The sequence below is a fragment of the Peromyscus eremicus genome, chromosome 14 (assembly GCF_949786415.1).
Source record: "Peromyscus eremicus chromosome 14, PerEre_H2_v1, whole genome shotgun sequence".
NCBI classification, from domain to species: Eukaryota; Metazoa; Chordata; class Mammalia; order Rodentia; family Cricetidae; genus Peromyscus; species Peromyscus eremicus.
In genome coordinates this window covers 59,841,423-59,856,276 of record NC_081430.1, presented here as the reverse complement: position 1 = coordinate 59,856,276, position 14,854 = coordinate 59,841,423, and the positions used below count along the sequence as shown (strand labels likewise).

Genomic DNA, 14,854 nt, shown 5'->3' with positions numbered 1-14,854 from the left:
CTACTTATTCCTTTAAGTAAATACCATTACCATGGGGACCGGTTTGTCCACACCGCCCTCACCTTTGACATTCTGCACCTCCGCCCATACTACTCCAGACCACAGCCAAAGTAATCTCTCCTAAATGCTTTCTTTGAAAACCCTGCAGTGAGGCTAGAGATGGTCAAGTGGTTAACAGCACTTGGTGCTCCTACACAGAACCCACATTCAGTTCCTAGTACTCCAGCTCCAGGTGGATCTGATTCCTCTGGCCTCTGCAGGTACCTGCACTGTTTGTACATATGCTCATACTTGCGCACACACACAACACCTAATCCAAAATAAAAACATTTTAATTTTTTAAGTTTATTTTTATGTGTAAGGTATTTTACCAGCATGTATGCCTAATACCTGTAGAGGCCAGAAGACAGTGTCAGATCCTTTGGAAATGGAATTATAGGTGGTTGTGAGCAGCTATACAGGTGCTGAGAATTGAAACCTGGGTCCTCTGTAAGAGCAGCCAGTACTCTTAACCACCGAGCCACCTGGCTAACCATAATACATAGTTTTCTTTCTTTATTATTTGTTTTAATGGTGCTGGTATGAAACTCTGGACCTTACCCATTCAAGGTAAACACTGTTTCATTGAGCCCCAGTCCTAGCCCCCAATGGCTTACCTTTGTGCCATATTATGTACTTGTTTGTGTGGCTATGTACAGTTGGAGGTGTGAGCACCCATGCCTAAGCCACTGAGCGATCTCCCCAGCCCAGGCTTAACTCCCATAGACCACTCCACCACATGTGCCATTTTGGATGAGATTCTATCAACACTGGCAGTCAGAAGTCTGCGTCTGGCATCCTCCTTGATCATTTTCATCTCCTTTATTATTGAAATGGGGTCTCTCACTGAACCTGAAACTCATCAAATGGGATAAGTTGGCTGGCCAGCCAACAAGCTTCATGGATCTGCCTGTCTCCATGTCCCCACCCACCACCAGGATTATAGGCATACTGGGTTTTCACATGGGTGCAAACCTAAGACTTCCTGCTCGTGTGGCACACACTTAGCCAATTAAGCCATCTCTCTAGCATTCCAAAGGCTTACTTTCCCCTTTCTTCGTGTGTGTGTGTGTGTGTGTGTGTGTGTGTGTGTGTGTGTATGTGTGTGTGTGCATGTGGGTGCACATTTTTGCACTATCATGCAGAGGCCCAAGGTTGGCACTGGGTGTCTTCTCTTATTGCTTTCCACCTTGCATACTAAAGAGGGGTCTCTCACTGGACATGAAGCTCAGTTTCAGCTATTCTGGTGAGCCAGCTTACTCCAGGGATCATTTCTGCTTCCCACGTGCTGGGATTACAAGCAGTCACACTCACTTTAATTTTACATGGACTCTAGGGATCAGAACTCGGACCCCAGGCTTCTGCAGCAAGCACTTCACCACTGAGCTATCTCCCCAGGCCAGGTTAATTCATATAGACCACTCCACCACACATGGCAATTTTGGATGAGGCAGAATATTGGTGACTATGAGGGTCCAGCCCCTCAACAGTCCCCTCCCAGGGTCCGGGAAGAATCTACAACCAGCTGATAATTAATCTTTGAAGAAATGAATCTATGTACACGAAATTCCTTAGTCCATACACTTTATTATTCTGTCAGTTCTCTCTCTACGAGCTTATACTCTGCTCTCACTTTAAGCTCCTTTCTTGCCCAATTTCTCCATACATTTATGTGTTGTCCCCTCTAGGTTCTATCTTAATTCCTTCATCTAGTTCTGTCCCTTCTAGGTTCTCATCCATCTAGTTCTTTCCCCTATCAGCTCCTCTCCCATCTCCTTCTCTCTCCTCATCTCGTTCCTCCTCAGCTTGTTCTTCCTCATCTTGTTCTTCCCCATCTGGCTCTTCCTCATCTTCCATCTCGTTCCTCTAGTACTCTCTTCTAGCCCTTCAATCTAGTTCTTCCCCATCTCAGTTTGTTCCTCTCAAGTTCTTACTCATCTAGTTCTTCCATTCTCTTTTCTCCTCTCCGTCCTCCCGTGCCCTGGGAGTCCTGGTATATATACACTTACAGGAGTATTCCCTTAGCAGTGCAAAGCCAGGCTTCCAGGGTCAAATGGAGGGGTGATAAGAATCACATATGCTGCAGGCCGCAGGAATATATCATAAGAACTCAGCTGGTTATGGCAAAGTCACTACCTGGAGGAATCAGGGAATTCCTCCAGAGGAAGCCAAATTCCAAGGAGTCTTTGGTGTTATTTGGCTTGTTATATATCAGCTGTCTTCTGTTATGAAAATCATGTGTGCCTTCATAGTTTTCCCAATTGACTTTTCCCTAAGAAGGACTAACAGTGTGGACTGATCACTCTCTGGACATACACATTCCAGGAATTTGGAGAACAGCCTCAGGAAAGGCTTTCTCTGGAATCAGACTATCCAGGTCTGATTGGAAACACCACCCAGGTGGGGGTGGGTGCCCAACTTCAGAGGATAACAATGATAACAGCCCACCTGCAAGTCTCCTGACTTAAATTCCATAAGGAGACACCACCCAGGGGGGTGCCCAACTTCGGAGGACTAACAACGATAGCAGCCCACAGGCAAGTCTCCTGACTTAAGGTAAATTCCACAAGGAGACACCAGCTAGGAGAGGTGGGCGTTAAGTAATAGCTTTACACAATTTAGCTCGGACCCTCCCTTTATATATACCAGGACTTCCAGGGCACAGGGGAGAAAAGAGAATGGAAGAACTAGATGGGCAAGAACTTGAGAGGAACAAACTGAGATGGGGAAGAACTAGATTGAAGGGCTAAAAGAGAGGACTAGAGGAACGAGATGGAAGATGAGGAAGAGCCAGATGGGGAAGAACAAGATGAGAAAGGAGATGGGAGAGGAGCTGATAGGGGAAAGAACTAGACGGATGAGAACCTAGAAGGGGCAGAACTATATGAAGGAATTAAGATAGAACCTAGAGGGGACTGCAGACAAGTGTAGAGAGAAATTAGGCTAGCAATGAGCTAAATATGAGAGCAGAATATAAGCTTGTAACTGACACAGAATAATAAAGTATATGGACTAAGGAGTTTCATGTACATAGATTCATTTCTTCTCATCAAAGATTAATCATCAGCTGGTTGTAGATTCTTCCCGGACCCTGGGAGGGGACTCTCAAGGGGCTGGACCCCCTTAGTCCCCGATACACATAGAGGGGCAATAACCATTATCATTTGCAACCCCAAAGGGAAGTGACCAATAGGGAAATGAATTAACTAAAGGCTAAATTCAGGTAATATCTAAAAAGAGGGCTCTTATGTGCTCAACTATAATCTTAAACATGATTGGTAAAAAATGTTAAGAATCTGTAAGTTGCTAGGTCAACGGGAGAAAATAAAACTGTCTTCTTTTTTCCTGTGGCTCCTATCTGTCCAAGCTATCTGCCATTTTTCTGCAGGGTGGGGGAAAAGTGTGCTCAGTTGCTAGGCAACCTGTGTACAGCTAGATGCCTCTGGTGATAGTTAAAGGGTGATCTGGAACTAGAGGTAAGGTTTGGGAAAGGAGGAAGTAAAGCTTAATTGGCACATCCGCCAGGCCTTCTCAAATGGGTAGTCTGGATGCTTAAGTCTGTTCTTAGAGAGTACAGAGGTATCTCTGATAAGGTACTTTCCTCCATCTGGGGATGGACCTGGCCGGATGCTGCCAATGATGATAATTACAGGGAGGCTTGAACTGCGGTTCTGACTGAGTATAGCTGTCAGCACAGAAAGTTACCTAGAAGTGGTTAGGTAAGGAGTTAAAGGTCTATAAAGTTAGTAAGGCTGTAAGAAAGGAGGGTCCGAGTTAAACTGTGTAAAGCTATTACTTAAGGTCCACCTGACCTAGGCGGTGTCTCCTTGTGGAATTCACCTTAAATCAGGAGACTTGCATGTGGACTGTTATTACTGCTAGTCCTTGAAAGTGGCTAAGGGAGATATCTGATTCCAGAGAAAGCCTTTCCTGAGGCTGTTCTCCAAATACCTGGAATGTGTATGTCCAGAGAGTGATCAGTCCACACTGTTAGCCCTTCTTAGGGAAAAATCAATTGGGAAAACTATGAAGGCACACATGATTTTCATAACAGAAGACAGCTGATATATAACAAGCCAAATAACACCAAAGACTCCTTGGAATTTGGCTTCCTCTGGAAGAATTCCCTGATTCCTCCAGGTAGTGACTTTGCCATAACCAGCTGAGTTCTTATGATATGTTTCTGTGGCCCGCAGCAGCAGAACATGTTCAGAGGTCCTATGTGAACGCAAAGTTGAGCATGTTCTTCACACCTCAGGTTCTTGGAATCCCAAGTGCTAGCTCTGGGGTTTCTCTAGATCTACCCACAAAGGCTCAAAAGCTGCAATTGCAGGCAAGTAGATGGGTCCAGGGTCCTGAGTTCGAACTTCTCAGGAAGGTGGAGACGCAGAGGCAGGCAGGTCAGTGGTAGTGGGAAAGCGGGAAGCTAAGCTTGGCCAGGGGAGACAGGGAGCATAAGGGATTGTTTAGTGCTTACACAGTCACTGCTGCTGAGGACTGCTGGACACTTCAGGAGCCCGGCACGGTCCATACCCTGCAGCCCATGCCGCCCTTCAACCACTTGGCACAGTGGCTTCATTTTGCACTTCCTGCTTATAGCTTCAAACCCTTACAAGGAGCGTTTTCTTTTCTTTTCTTTCTTTCTTTCTTTTTTTTTTTTTTTTGTTGTTGTTGTTCTTGTTTTTTCGAGACAGGGTTTCTCTGTGTGGCTTTGTGCCTTTCCTGGAACTCACTTTGTAGACCAGGCTGGCCTCGAACTCACAGAGCCTCCCAAGTGCTGGAATTAAAGGCGTGTGCCATCCCGCCTGGCTACAAGGAGCATTTTCACTGTGTAGAAACATGTCCTTTTCTTACAGACTCTGTCCGCATCAGAAAATGTTCAAAGAGCCACCCCATGTGCACCTTTAATCCCAGTACTCAGGAGGTAGAGCAAGAATTCCAGGCCAGCCCAGTCCACATGGCTAGTTCCAGGGTAGCTAGGAATATACAATGAGACACTGTATCTAAAATAAATAAAGGGCTGCCCCAGCAAGCACTGTTCTTCCTAACTGTCTGCACAGCACAGTGAGCCCAAGGAGTGGCCAGCAGAGCAGTGGTTTCTTCAGATGGATCTAGTGGTGACAGATCACCTGCTTCCACAGATGAACCTGTGTAAGAAAAGTTCCAGTCGTCCTGTTTTGCATAATAACTTTAGAGACATTTATCTCTGACTATGATGGGTTAGTTCCTCTGCTTTTGCTACATGAAAATACTTGTGTCTCTGTTCACCAAGCAGGTGCTATTAGGAAAGAAAGCAAGAGGCTTGGGGGAGGAAAAAACCTCTTTTGTAAAAGAAGCCTCCCTTTGTAGAGTGAATAATTACTGTAATTGAAGTTCTTATAGTGTGAGAACATAATGCCTGGCTTCCTGAAACGTGGACAGGAGGGCTGTGCGTGGGAAGGGAGGCCATGCACCCTGCAGGGAGTCAGACAAGAATCCAACATGTGCAAGAGGCAGCCAGCCTGGCAGTCTTGCCGTTTACCAGCTCCCTCCTCCCAGGCAGTGCGGTACAGCCTAAAGCCAGAGTGGGAGATGGGACAACAGGGCCTGGGCACACCTGCCAGAGGCTTCTCCATTTATAAGGCTCCTCTGAGATGAGCTCAAAGCCAGCACTGGAGTGAGGACCCCAGCCCCTACTGCATGAAGAAAGGTGCCATATAAACCAGCAATCCAAATTCAGCCAACACAAAGACTACCCCACCAGGCATGCAAAGCTTTAACACTAGAAAAAGCAACGGTCACAGAACCTCCTGCTATCTTGAATGCCATCTGCAAAGGAAAGCACACATTAGGACCACAGTAGGGCTCTCCTCCCTGGAGTCCTCCATGTCTACTGCTTTATTATCTTTGTCTTTCCAGGTCCAGGTCTACTCTGCAGGTGGGCACTGCAGTCCGTCTTAGTTGTCCAGGTCCAGGTCTACTCTGCAGGTGGGCACTGCAGTGCTGTCTGTCTTAGTTGTCCAGGTCCAGGTCTACTCTGCAGGTGGGCACTGCAGTGCTGTCTGTCTTAGTTGTCCAGGTCCAGGTCTACTCTGCAGGTGGGCACTGCAGTGCTGTCTTAGTTGTCCAGGTCCAGGTCTACTCTGCAGGTGGGCACTGCAGTGCTGTCTGTCTTAGTTGTCCAGGTCCAGGTCTACTCTGCAGGTGGGCACTGCAGTGCAGTCTGTCTTAGTTAGGGTCACTACTGCTGTGACAAAACGCCATGACCAAAATCAACTTGGAAAGGGAAGGGTTTATTTCACTCACAGTTCCATATAACAGCTCATTATCAAAAGCAGTGAGGGCAGGAACGTGGAGGCAGAAGCTGATGCAAATACCACAGAGGGATGCTGTTTACTGGCTTGCTCAACCTGCTTTCTTATAGAACCCAGGACTACCAGGCCAGGGATGGCCCCACCTACAATGGGCTGGGCCCTCCCCCATCAATCACTAATTAAGAAAATGTCCTACAAGCTTGCCTATAGCCTGATCTTATGGGGGTGTTTTCTTAATTGCGGTTCTCCCCTCTCATTTGACTTTAGCTTGTATCAAGGTGACATAAAACTATCCAGCACACTGTCTAAAGATCTTATTGGTGGCTTTTTCCAACTCCCATACCTCCTAAAAACTAGGCACCCTAGAGGTACTGTCTTCAAGGGGCCCAGTCTCCAGCTACAGGCTGTGTAAACTCCTTCTGCGTTCTCTAGAGGTGGAGGAAGTGGTAGCTACAGTACTATAGTAAAGTTCTGCAGGAATCCACATTTGGGGTGGGGGTGGGGCAGCCTGCTTTTCCTGCATTGCTACCTACAAACACTGAGGAACACAAATTACCATATGAAGCCCTGCCTCCACAGTCACCTGTGTGTGCTAAGGATTCTGTACCCCTGGCACCACAGGGACCCACACAGGAAATGCCAGTCATTACTAGACCCAAGACTCCATTGATACTTCAGCAATACATCACAGGGCATGGTTTTCAAAAATGCAGAGGCGGCTTCATCAAGTGCCCTATCTGTATCTGTGTGCAGTATTTCAAGTTGTCCTTTGCTGCCTCTAAAAATTACCAAAATGGCCTGTTCTTCGAAAACTCAGGCCCAAAGGTCTGGAATGGCCGGGTGGCGGTGGCACACACCTTTAATCCCAGCTCTTGGGAGGCAGAGGCAGGCTGATCTCTGTGAGTTCGAGGCCAGCCTGGTCTACAGAGCAAGATCCAGGACAGGCACAGAGAAACCCTGTCTCAAAAAAAAACAAACAAACAAAAAAAAACAAAAATTAAAAATTAAAATAAAAAGGTTTCTCTGTGTAGCTCTGGCTGTCCTGGAGCTCACCCTGTAGACCAGGCTGGCCTCAAACTCAGAGATCCACTCATCTCTGCCTCCCAAATGTTGGGAATAAAAAGGCATGTAGCACCACTGATCAGCAACATTTTATGAAGTTAAAAGTGACTTTTTTTTTCTTGAGAAAGAGTTTCATATAGCCTCAGAATTTTATGTAGCTGAGGCTAGCTTTGAACTGTTTCTCCCACTTTAGATTCCTGAGTGATAGGATTATCTGCATGAACCACTCACTATACCTGGCAGACTAACATTTTTGAGGAATGCCACAGCAGTAAATACATATCATGTCAGGAGGCCATGGTTCCTGTAGTAGACAACAGGCCTGTTGAGTGTATTATTCAGTTTTTTCTTTTGTAAATGATGAAAAATGGTGTGAAAGTCTTATATCTTATTAAACTTTTACCCCTTGGGCTGGAGAGATGGCTTGGTGATTAAGAATACTTAGCTGCTCTTCCAGAAGACCCAACTTCAATTCCTAGCACCCAAATGGGGGCTGCAGTAGTTTGAATGTAACTGGCCCCCATAAGCTCATAGGGAATGGCATTATTGGGAGGTATGGCTTTGTTAGAGTAGATATGGCTTTGTTGGAGGAAGTGTGTCACTGTAGAGGAGGGCTTTGAGGTAACACACACACACACAGAGAGGCCACGGCCAGTATCTGAGTCCAATTTCTGTCACCTGAGCAAGATGTAGAACTTTCAACTACCTCTCCAGCACCATGTCTGCCTGCTTGCCGCCATGTCCCACCATGATGATAATGGACTGAATCTCTGAACTATAAGCCACCATATTAAATGTCTTCCTTTATAAGAGTTGCTGTGATCATGGTGTCTCTCACAGCAATAGAGACTGTAAGACAGGGGCAGACTACCATCTATAACTCCAGTTCAAGAGGAGCCAACACACTATTCTAGTCTCTACATTTACACATATATACACAGGTAAAACACCTATCCACATAAAATAAAAATCTCTAAAATAAATAAATAAGTAATAATAAAAAACATTAAAAAATTACTCCCTGGCAGGGTACGGTGATGTAAGCCTTTAGTCCCAGCACTCAAGTGGCAGAGGCAGGTAGATCTCTGAATTTAAGGCTGGCCTCGTCCACAGAGTGAGTTCCAGAACAGCTAGGGCTACACAGAGAAACTCCTGTCAAAAAACAACAAAAAACTCAAAACAAAACAACAACAAAATTCCCCCTTAATGATATAGCTCAGTCCCTAGAGCTGCATAACCCTGCCTGGTGGACACTGTATGGTACTGAGAAGATGGAGACCGAGATGAGGAGGTCAAGGTCATCCTCAGCTACACAGAAAGTCTGAGGTCAACCTGGGATACACAAGACTGTGTCAAAGACAAAACTCAAAAGCAACGAATACAAAGAAACCAGAAACAAAGTTCTGTTACATAGGTACCAACATATGGGTCTCCTTAAAGCAAGACAGCTAAAGAAAGATATGCAGGATAAGCTAGTATAACATTTATTTAATTGAAAAGGTTTGCAATGTTCCTTTTTGAAAATGTTTGTTTGTTTTTGATTGTTCAAGATAGGGTTTTTTGTTTTGTTTTGTTTTTTGTGTAAATCTTGCTCTGTCGACAGGCCGCCTCAAACTCAGAGATCCTTCTGCTCTGCCTCCCAAATGCTGGGATTAAAGGCAGCTGCCATGCACAGCTGCAATGTTACTTTTTAGACTTGTTTTTTACAAAGTGTCTTTGCAAGGCAACAATCTGTCTTACAATCATTTAATAGCTCAGGAGACAAGAAAGTATTAACACAGAAATTGCCCTTAGGCAAAACTGCTTTCTTTTGTGCCACTTAATATTTATCATAATGGGACATTTAGATCTTAAAAACACAGCGCTGGTCGTCGATGTAGAACTGGGCAAGTTCTGGCTGGTGGCCAGCTCTCCTAGCCACAGTCATTCCCACAGCCGCTTTCCAAAGGGTGAACAGCACAGGTGTGCCATTTGGACTCAGACCCTGGGTTAGAGTTACTTTTTGTTTTGTTTTATTTGAGACAGGGTCTGGCTTTGTAGCACTGGCTCCCCTGAACTTACTATACAGACCAGCCTGCCTTGTGAGTTAAAGGCGTGCAGCCACCACACCCCAGCAGGACTCTTCAAAGATTTCTCCTTGTTGATCTTTTTTTCCAACATTAGTTCACCAAATTGGCTGGGGAAGGTCAGGCAAGATGGCTCAGAGGGTAAAAGCATCTCATGTGAAAGCCTAAGTTCCACTCCCAGAACCTACCATGGAAGGAGTGAAAGTTCTCCAGAAAGTTGTCCTCTCAACTCCACAGCATACATATCACACACAATTTAAAAAAAAAAAAAAAAAAAGTAAATGAATGAATGCTAGGGTAAACTCTCACCCTGAGAAAGCTCTTAGCCGAGTTACATTTTTCCCTCCCAAAGCATGTTCAGACACCTATTTTGTTTTTTTTCTGCCCAAGGACTATAAAGTTCTATTTTCTAGAGAGAGTGAAGGCTTGTTTGTTTCTTGTGCCAGGGAACTGAGCCAGAGGTTGGAAGCCTAGGTAACAAATCTAAACTGTGGACTAGACAGAACTTCAAAGCCATAGCTATAATAAATATGTGTTAAGAGACACAGCATAACAGAAATGAAAATTCACACAGCAACCACATTTTGCAATTCTTAATTATCTCCTTTTTTTCTATCCTTCCTTAATTATTGCTTAAACAAAGCTCTCCAGTCTCTGTCATTAGCCTGATGGCAAATGAAGTGTTAGTAGCCATGTGCCCTGTTTTATGTTTTATCTGAAGCCTTAGTCAACATTTTCATCTGACTGATAGACTCAAGACCTAGGTCTCCGTTAAACAAAACATCCACTCCCAATGAAGTGCAACTGGTTAAAAACAAAACAAAAGAACAACAACAAACTGCTGCCGTTCTTTCTTGTTGCAGACACACTGTGGATCTTTGACGTTATGTGCATATTTGCAAACAACGTGAAGTCTACAAAAGCGGGAGCCACCGCTTTAAGATGAATACTAATCTTAAGGAAGCAACCATGAGAAATTACACACTTCAAGAGTTGATTAAATACAAATAGTAATTAACTTCGGGAATAAGCAAGGTTCGCACTGTCCATAGCGGGTCCATGATCAGCCCGCGGGGTAGACGCAGGCGTCGTGAGGAATGCTCAGCGGCCTCTCTCCCTACCAGCGTCCCCGGGCGTCCCGCTTACCCGGCTGGACGCAGCATCCCTGCGTTCCGTACCGCGTTCACGGGCCAGCCGACCAACGCCGCCGGAGAAGGAACGGCAGAGAGGCGGGCGAAGCGCTTTGCTTCCGGGCCGCAAGGCCGCCATGGCCGGCGCGCCCTAGGTTTCGCGACGCACGGCAGAATCGCGACAGTGGACAGGTCGGCTTTACGGCAGCGTCGCAAAGGCTGCGGCGACGCGCGGCGAGGCCGACCGTGCACATTCCCTGAGAGACCTCGGCGGCGGGTCTCGCACCGGACGAGGCGAGGCCAACTTTACCCGGGCTCGGAGCTGTGTGGCCGGCTCTGCGAGGGCGGTGGCGGCGCTGCGGAAGCGGAGGTGAAGGAGCGCGATGGCGCGCGCGGCACAGGTGAGCGCGGCGCGGGGGCGCGAGCTTCGCTCTTCCCGGCTCGGGCGCTTTGCCGCCCCCGCGGCGCAGGCCCGCGCCCGCCCCGCGCCCATTGTGAGGTCAGGCGGCGGCGCGTCCGGGCCGGCCGAGACGCCCGGGAGCGGCCGCCGCGGCCAGTAGCTGCCGCCGCCTCCGCCGGCCCCTTCACCGGCTGCCCGGGTCAGACCTAACCGGGAAGGGCGAGGGGGATGCCGCTGGGGGCCCCGCTCCGGTGCCGCTCCCCGTGACGGGCCGACCTCCCACCTCGCCGCCCTCCGCGGCAGCCCAGACCGCCGCCACCTAGACCTCTCCGGGGCAAAGCGGGCCAAAGCGCTACGAGGGCCAGGCTTGGACCCTCCCCAGGGACTGAGTTCTGTGGTCTGCCCGCCGGAAGTGAGCTGTTGGACAGAAACCTGAGAGCGTGGGAAATGTCTCTAAGCACGCTTACGGGGAGGCGAGTGACCGAGTTAATCGCAGTTATGACGTTTTTGCGGGGCGGGGGCGGGGGGATTGGAGTCAAGGGCGAGGACTTGGGTGTTGCTTAGTTCCCCTTTTTGGAAAGTAAAAGGTTGGCCCCCTGGCAGAATGGGACCCCTGTGAGTTTGGAAGAGCTACTGTTAACTTCCACAAGGGTACCCTGCCAGTTCCAAAAACTAGTTTAGGATGACGAGATCTAAGGAGATGGTGCTGCCGCTAACCTGATGGTTTGGCTAGTATGAAAGTGTATGCAGCTCACTTTCATAGTTGAAGATAGAATTCACAGGCCCAGACATCCACCCCAGACTGGACCCTGAGTAACTTCTGTCTGTTCTTAAAATCCCTGTCGTGTTCCCGTTTTTGTTTTGCTTTTGCTTAATGCTAAATGGTTAATGGTTTTTTTTTTTTTTTATTAATTTATTTATTTATTATGTATACAGAAGAGGGTGCCAGATCTCATTACAGATGGTTGTGAGCCACCATGTGGTTGCTGGGAATTGAACTCAGGACCTCTGGAAGTGCAGTCAGTGCTCTTAACCTCTGAGCCATCTCTCCAGCCCCTGGTTAATGGTTTTACCAAATAGCCCAGGCTGATCTCTGAACTCATAATTCTCTTCTCTCTATCTCCCTCGTGCTGAGCTTGTAGGCATACACTAGCACACCCAGCTTGGTTTGTTTTGTTCCTGTTCAACTGTTTTTAGGAGAGGAGGTTGACATGTCACATCTTCTCTTTCCTCAAGTTTGTCTTTTAAATCTATAAGATGACAAAACCGTGTGTTTTGGTACGTGCCCAGGTGCTAGAGTTCAGCCTGCCCACTCACCCCCACCCCACCCCACCCCCCACCCCACCCCCACCCCCGTCATTTCTGTGGTGTCCTTCCACTTTGTTTTTTGAGGCAGGACTTCTCATTGTCCTGAAGCTTCTCAATTAGGCTAGGGTAGTTGGCCAATAAACCACAGAGCTCCCTCTACCTCTGCCTTCCTGGAACTGGCAATATAAGTGAGCACCATCTTGCCTGGCTTTTATATTTTATTTTATGTGCATTGGTGTTTTACCTGCGTGTGTGTGTGTGTGTGTGTGTGTGTGTGTGTGTGTGTGTCGCGCGCGCGTGTGTGTGCCTGGTGCCTGTAAAGGCCAAAAAAGGGAATCAGATCCCCTGAACTGGAGTTACAGGTGGCCGAGAGCCGACATGTGCGTGCTGGGAATTGAACCTTGTCCTCTGGAGAGCATCAAATGCTCTTAGTCACTGAGCCCTTTCTCCAGCCCCTTCCCTGGCTTTTTTAGATGTGTTCTGGAGCTCCAACCTGGGCACTTATCTGACAGCTATCTCCATAGCCCCAACCAGTCCTTTTAAAAAATGTGCCTTTTAGCTGGGCAGTGGTGGCTCACACCTTTAATCCCAGCACTCGGGAGGCAGAGCCTGGTGGATCTCTGTGAGTTCGAGGCCAGCCTGGTCTACAGAGCTGGATAGGATAGACACCAAAACTACACAGAGAAACCCTGTCTTGAAAAACAAAACAAACAAAAAAGTGTGCCTTTTAAAAGCGAGTTTAGAATGGGTTGATCTAATTATCCTGGAAAGACTGTAATAAGTTACTCTTGCCATCTTTCAGTGCTTGTGAAACTGAACACAGAAGTATGGATATGGGAAACCAGCACCCTTCCATTAGTAGGCTTCAGGAGATCCAAAGGGAAGTAAAGAGTATAGAGCCTCAAGTGGTGAGCTTCAGTGGCCTGTCGGATGACAAGAATTACAAGAAACTGGAGAGGATTCTGACGAAACAACTTTTTGAAATAGACTCTGTAGATACAGAAGGAAAAGGAGACATTCAGCAAGCTAGGAAGAGGGCAGCGCAGGAGATAGAACGCCTTCTCAAAGAGCTGGAGCAGAATGCGAACCACCCACACCGCATTGAAATCCAGAACATCTTTAAGGAAGCACAGGCCCTTGTGAAAGAGAAGATTGTGCCCTTTTACAGTGGAGGTAACTGTGTGACTGACGAGTTTGAGGAAGGCATCCAGGACATCATTCTGAGGCTCACACATGTTAAAACTGGGGGGAAGATCTCCTTGCGGAAAGCAAGGTACAACACGCTAACCAAGATCTGTGCAGTGCAAGAGATTATTGAAGACTGCATGAAGAAACAGCCTTCCCTGCCCCTCTCTGAGGACGTGCATCCTTCTGTTGCCAAGATCAATTCTGTGATGTGTGAAGTGAACAAGGCCAGAGGTACTCTGATCGCACTTCTCGTGGGCGTGGACAGTACTGAGACTTGCAGGCACTTATCGTGCGTGCTATCAGGGTTGATGGCTGATCTAGATGCTTTAGATGTGTGTGGGCGTACAGAGATCAGGAATTATCGGAGGGAGGTGGTGGAAGATATCAACAAATTACTGAAATATCTGGATTTAGAAGAGGAAGCTGACAATACGCATGCATTTGACCTGGGACAGAACCATTCCATTCTAAAAATAGAAAAGGTCCTCAAGAGGATGAGAGAAATAAAAAACGAACTTCTCCAGCCGCAGAGCCCTCCTGAATTGTGTCTGAGCTCCAAGACAGAACTTCAGGGCCTGATTGGACAGCTAGATGAAGTGAGTCTTGAGAAAAACCCCTGCATCCGGGAAGCCAGGAGAAGAGCCGTGATTGAAGTGCAGACCCTCATTACGTACCTGGACCTGAAGGAAGCCCTCGAGAAGAGGAAGCTGTTCCCTTGCGAGGAGACCTCCCCACACAAAGCTGTGTGGGGTGTCCTTGGAAACCTGTCAGAGATCCAGGGCGAAGTCCTCTCGTTTGGTGGAAACCGAACTGATAAGAACTACATCCGTCTGGAGGAGCTGCTGACCAAACAGTTGCTGGCCCTGGACGCCGTTGACCCCCAGGGAGAAGAGAAGTGTAAGGCTGCCAGGAAGCAGGCTGTGAAGCTGGCTCAGAACATCCTCAGCTACCTTGACATGAAGTCAGATGAGTGGGAGTACTGAGGGCCAGGAGCCGACCTCGCTGGTTCGCACTTTATCTGCCTCCAGAGAGCTCTCAGCTCGTGGGGCCTAAATGTAATTTCTATGAGCATATTCAATCTCAGTATTTATGATTTAATCAAATTATATTCAGTATTTCTGCTGCTTTTGATGTTGCAAAACGAATATCATTATAGCAATTAACTTTTCCATCTGGTTCATTATCCTACAATGTGTGGTTTGTGTTGATTTTGTGTTTTTAATGGGAACATAAAAAGAGCAGCATTCCTAATGTTTAAATGGGTTGTGCAAGCATTAAATGCAGAATTTGAGAGTCTAACTCTAGCTAAACTATGAGAAGGAGGAAACTTGGGCTGAATGAGAATAAAGTCCAAGTGCAGAAACAGTA

At 47.2% G+C, this 14,854-nt stretch overlaps 2 protein-coding genes across 8 annotated transcripts in view; one reads left to right on the top strand and one right to left on the bottom strand.

Moving 5' to 3' along the window:
- The window catches only part of LOC131924408 (cytochrome c oxidase assembly factor 8), a 24,347-nt gene extending 13,453 nt beyond the window's left edge, over positions 1 to 10,894 (bottom strand). The window contains exon 1 of the mRNA XM_059279692.1: positions 10,607 to 10,894. Within this exon, the coding sequence (XP_059135675.1) occupies positions 10,607 to 10,729 (123 nt within the window). The 5' untranslated portion in view covers positions 10,730 to 10,894. The remainder of the gene's footprint in view (positions 1 to 10,606) is intronic.
- Bag5 (BAG cochaperone 5) lies at positions 10,844 to 14,854 on the top strand. Of its 7 annotated transcripts, none has more exons than XM_059279689.1 (2): positions 10,844 to 10,991; positions 13,101 to 14,854. In XM_059279689.1, the coding sequence occupies exon 2, from the start codon at positions 13,126 to 13,128 to the stop codon at positions 14,467 to 14,469; it is 1,344 nt and encodes a 447-aa protein (XP_059135672.1). In that variant the 5' UTR covers positions 10,844 to 10,991; positions 13,101 to 13,125; the 3' UTR covers positions 14,470 to 14,854. The 7 variants fall into 7 exon arrangements, with proteins under 7 accessions (XP_059135672.1, XP_059135667.1, XP_059135668.1 ...); XM_059279684.1 differs by lacking the exon at positions 10,844 to 10,991 and adding an exon at positions 11,094 to 11,475; XM_059279685.1 differs by lacking the exon at positions 10,844 to 10,991 and adding an exon at positions 11,095 to 11,463.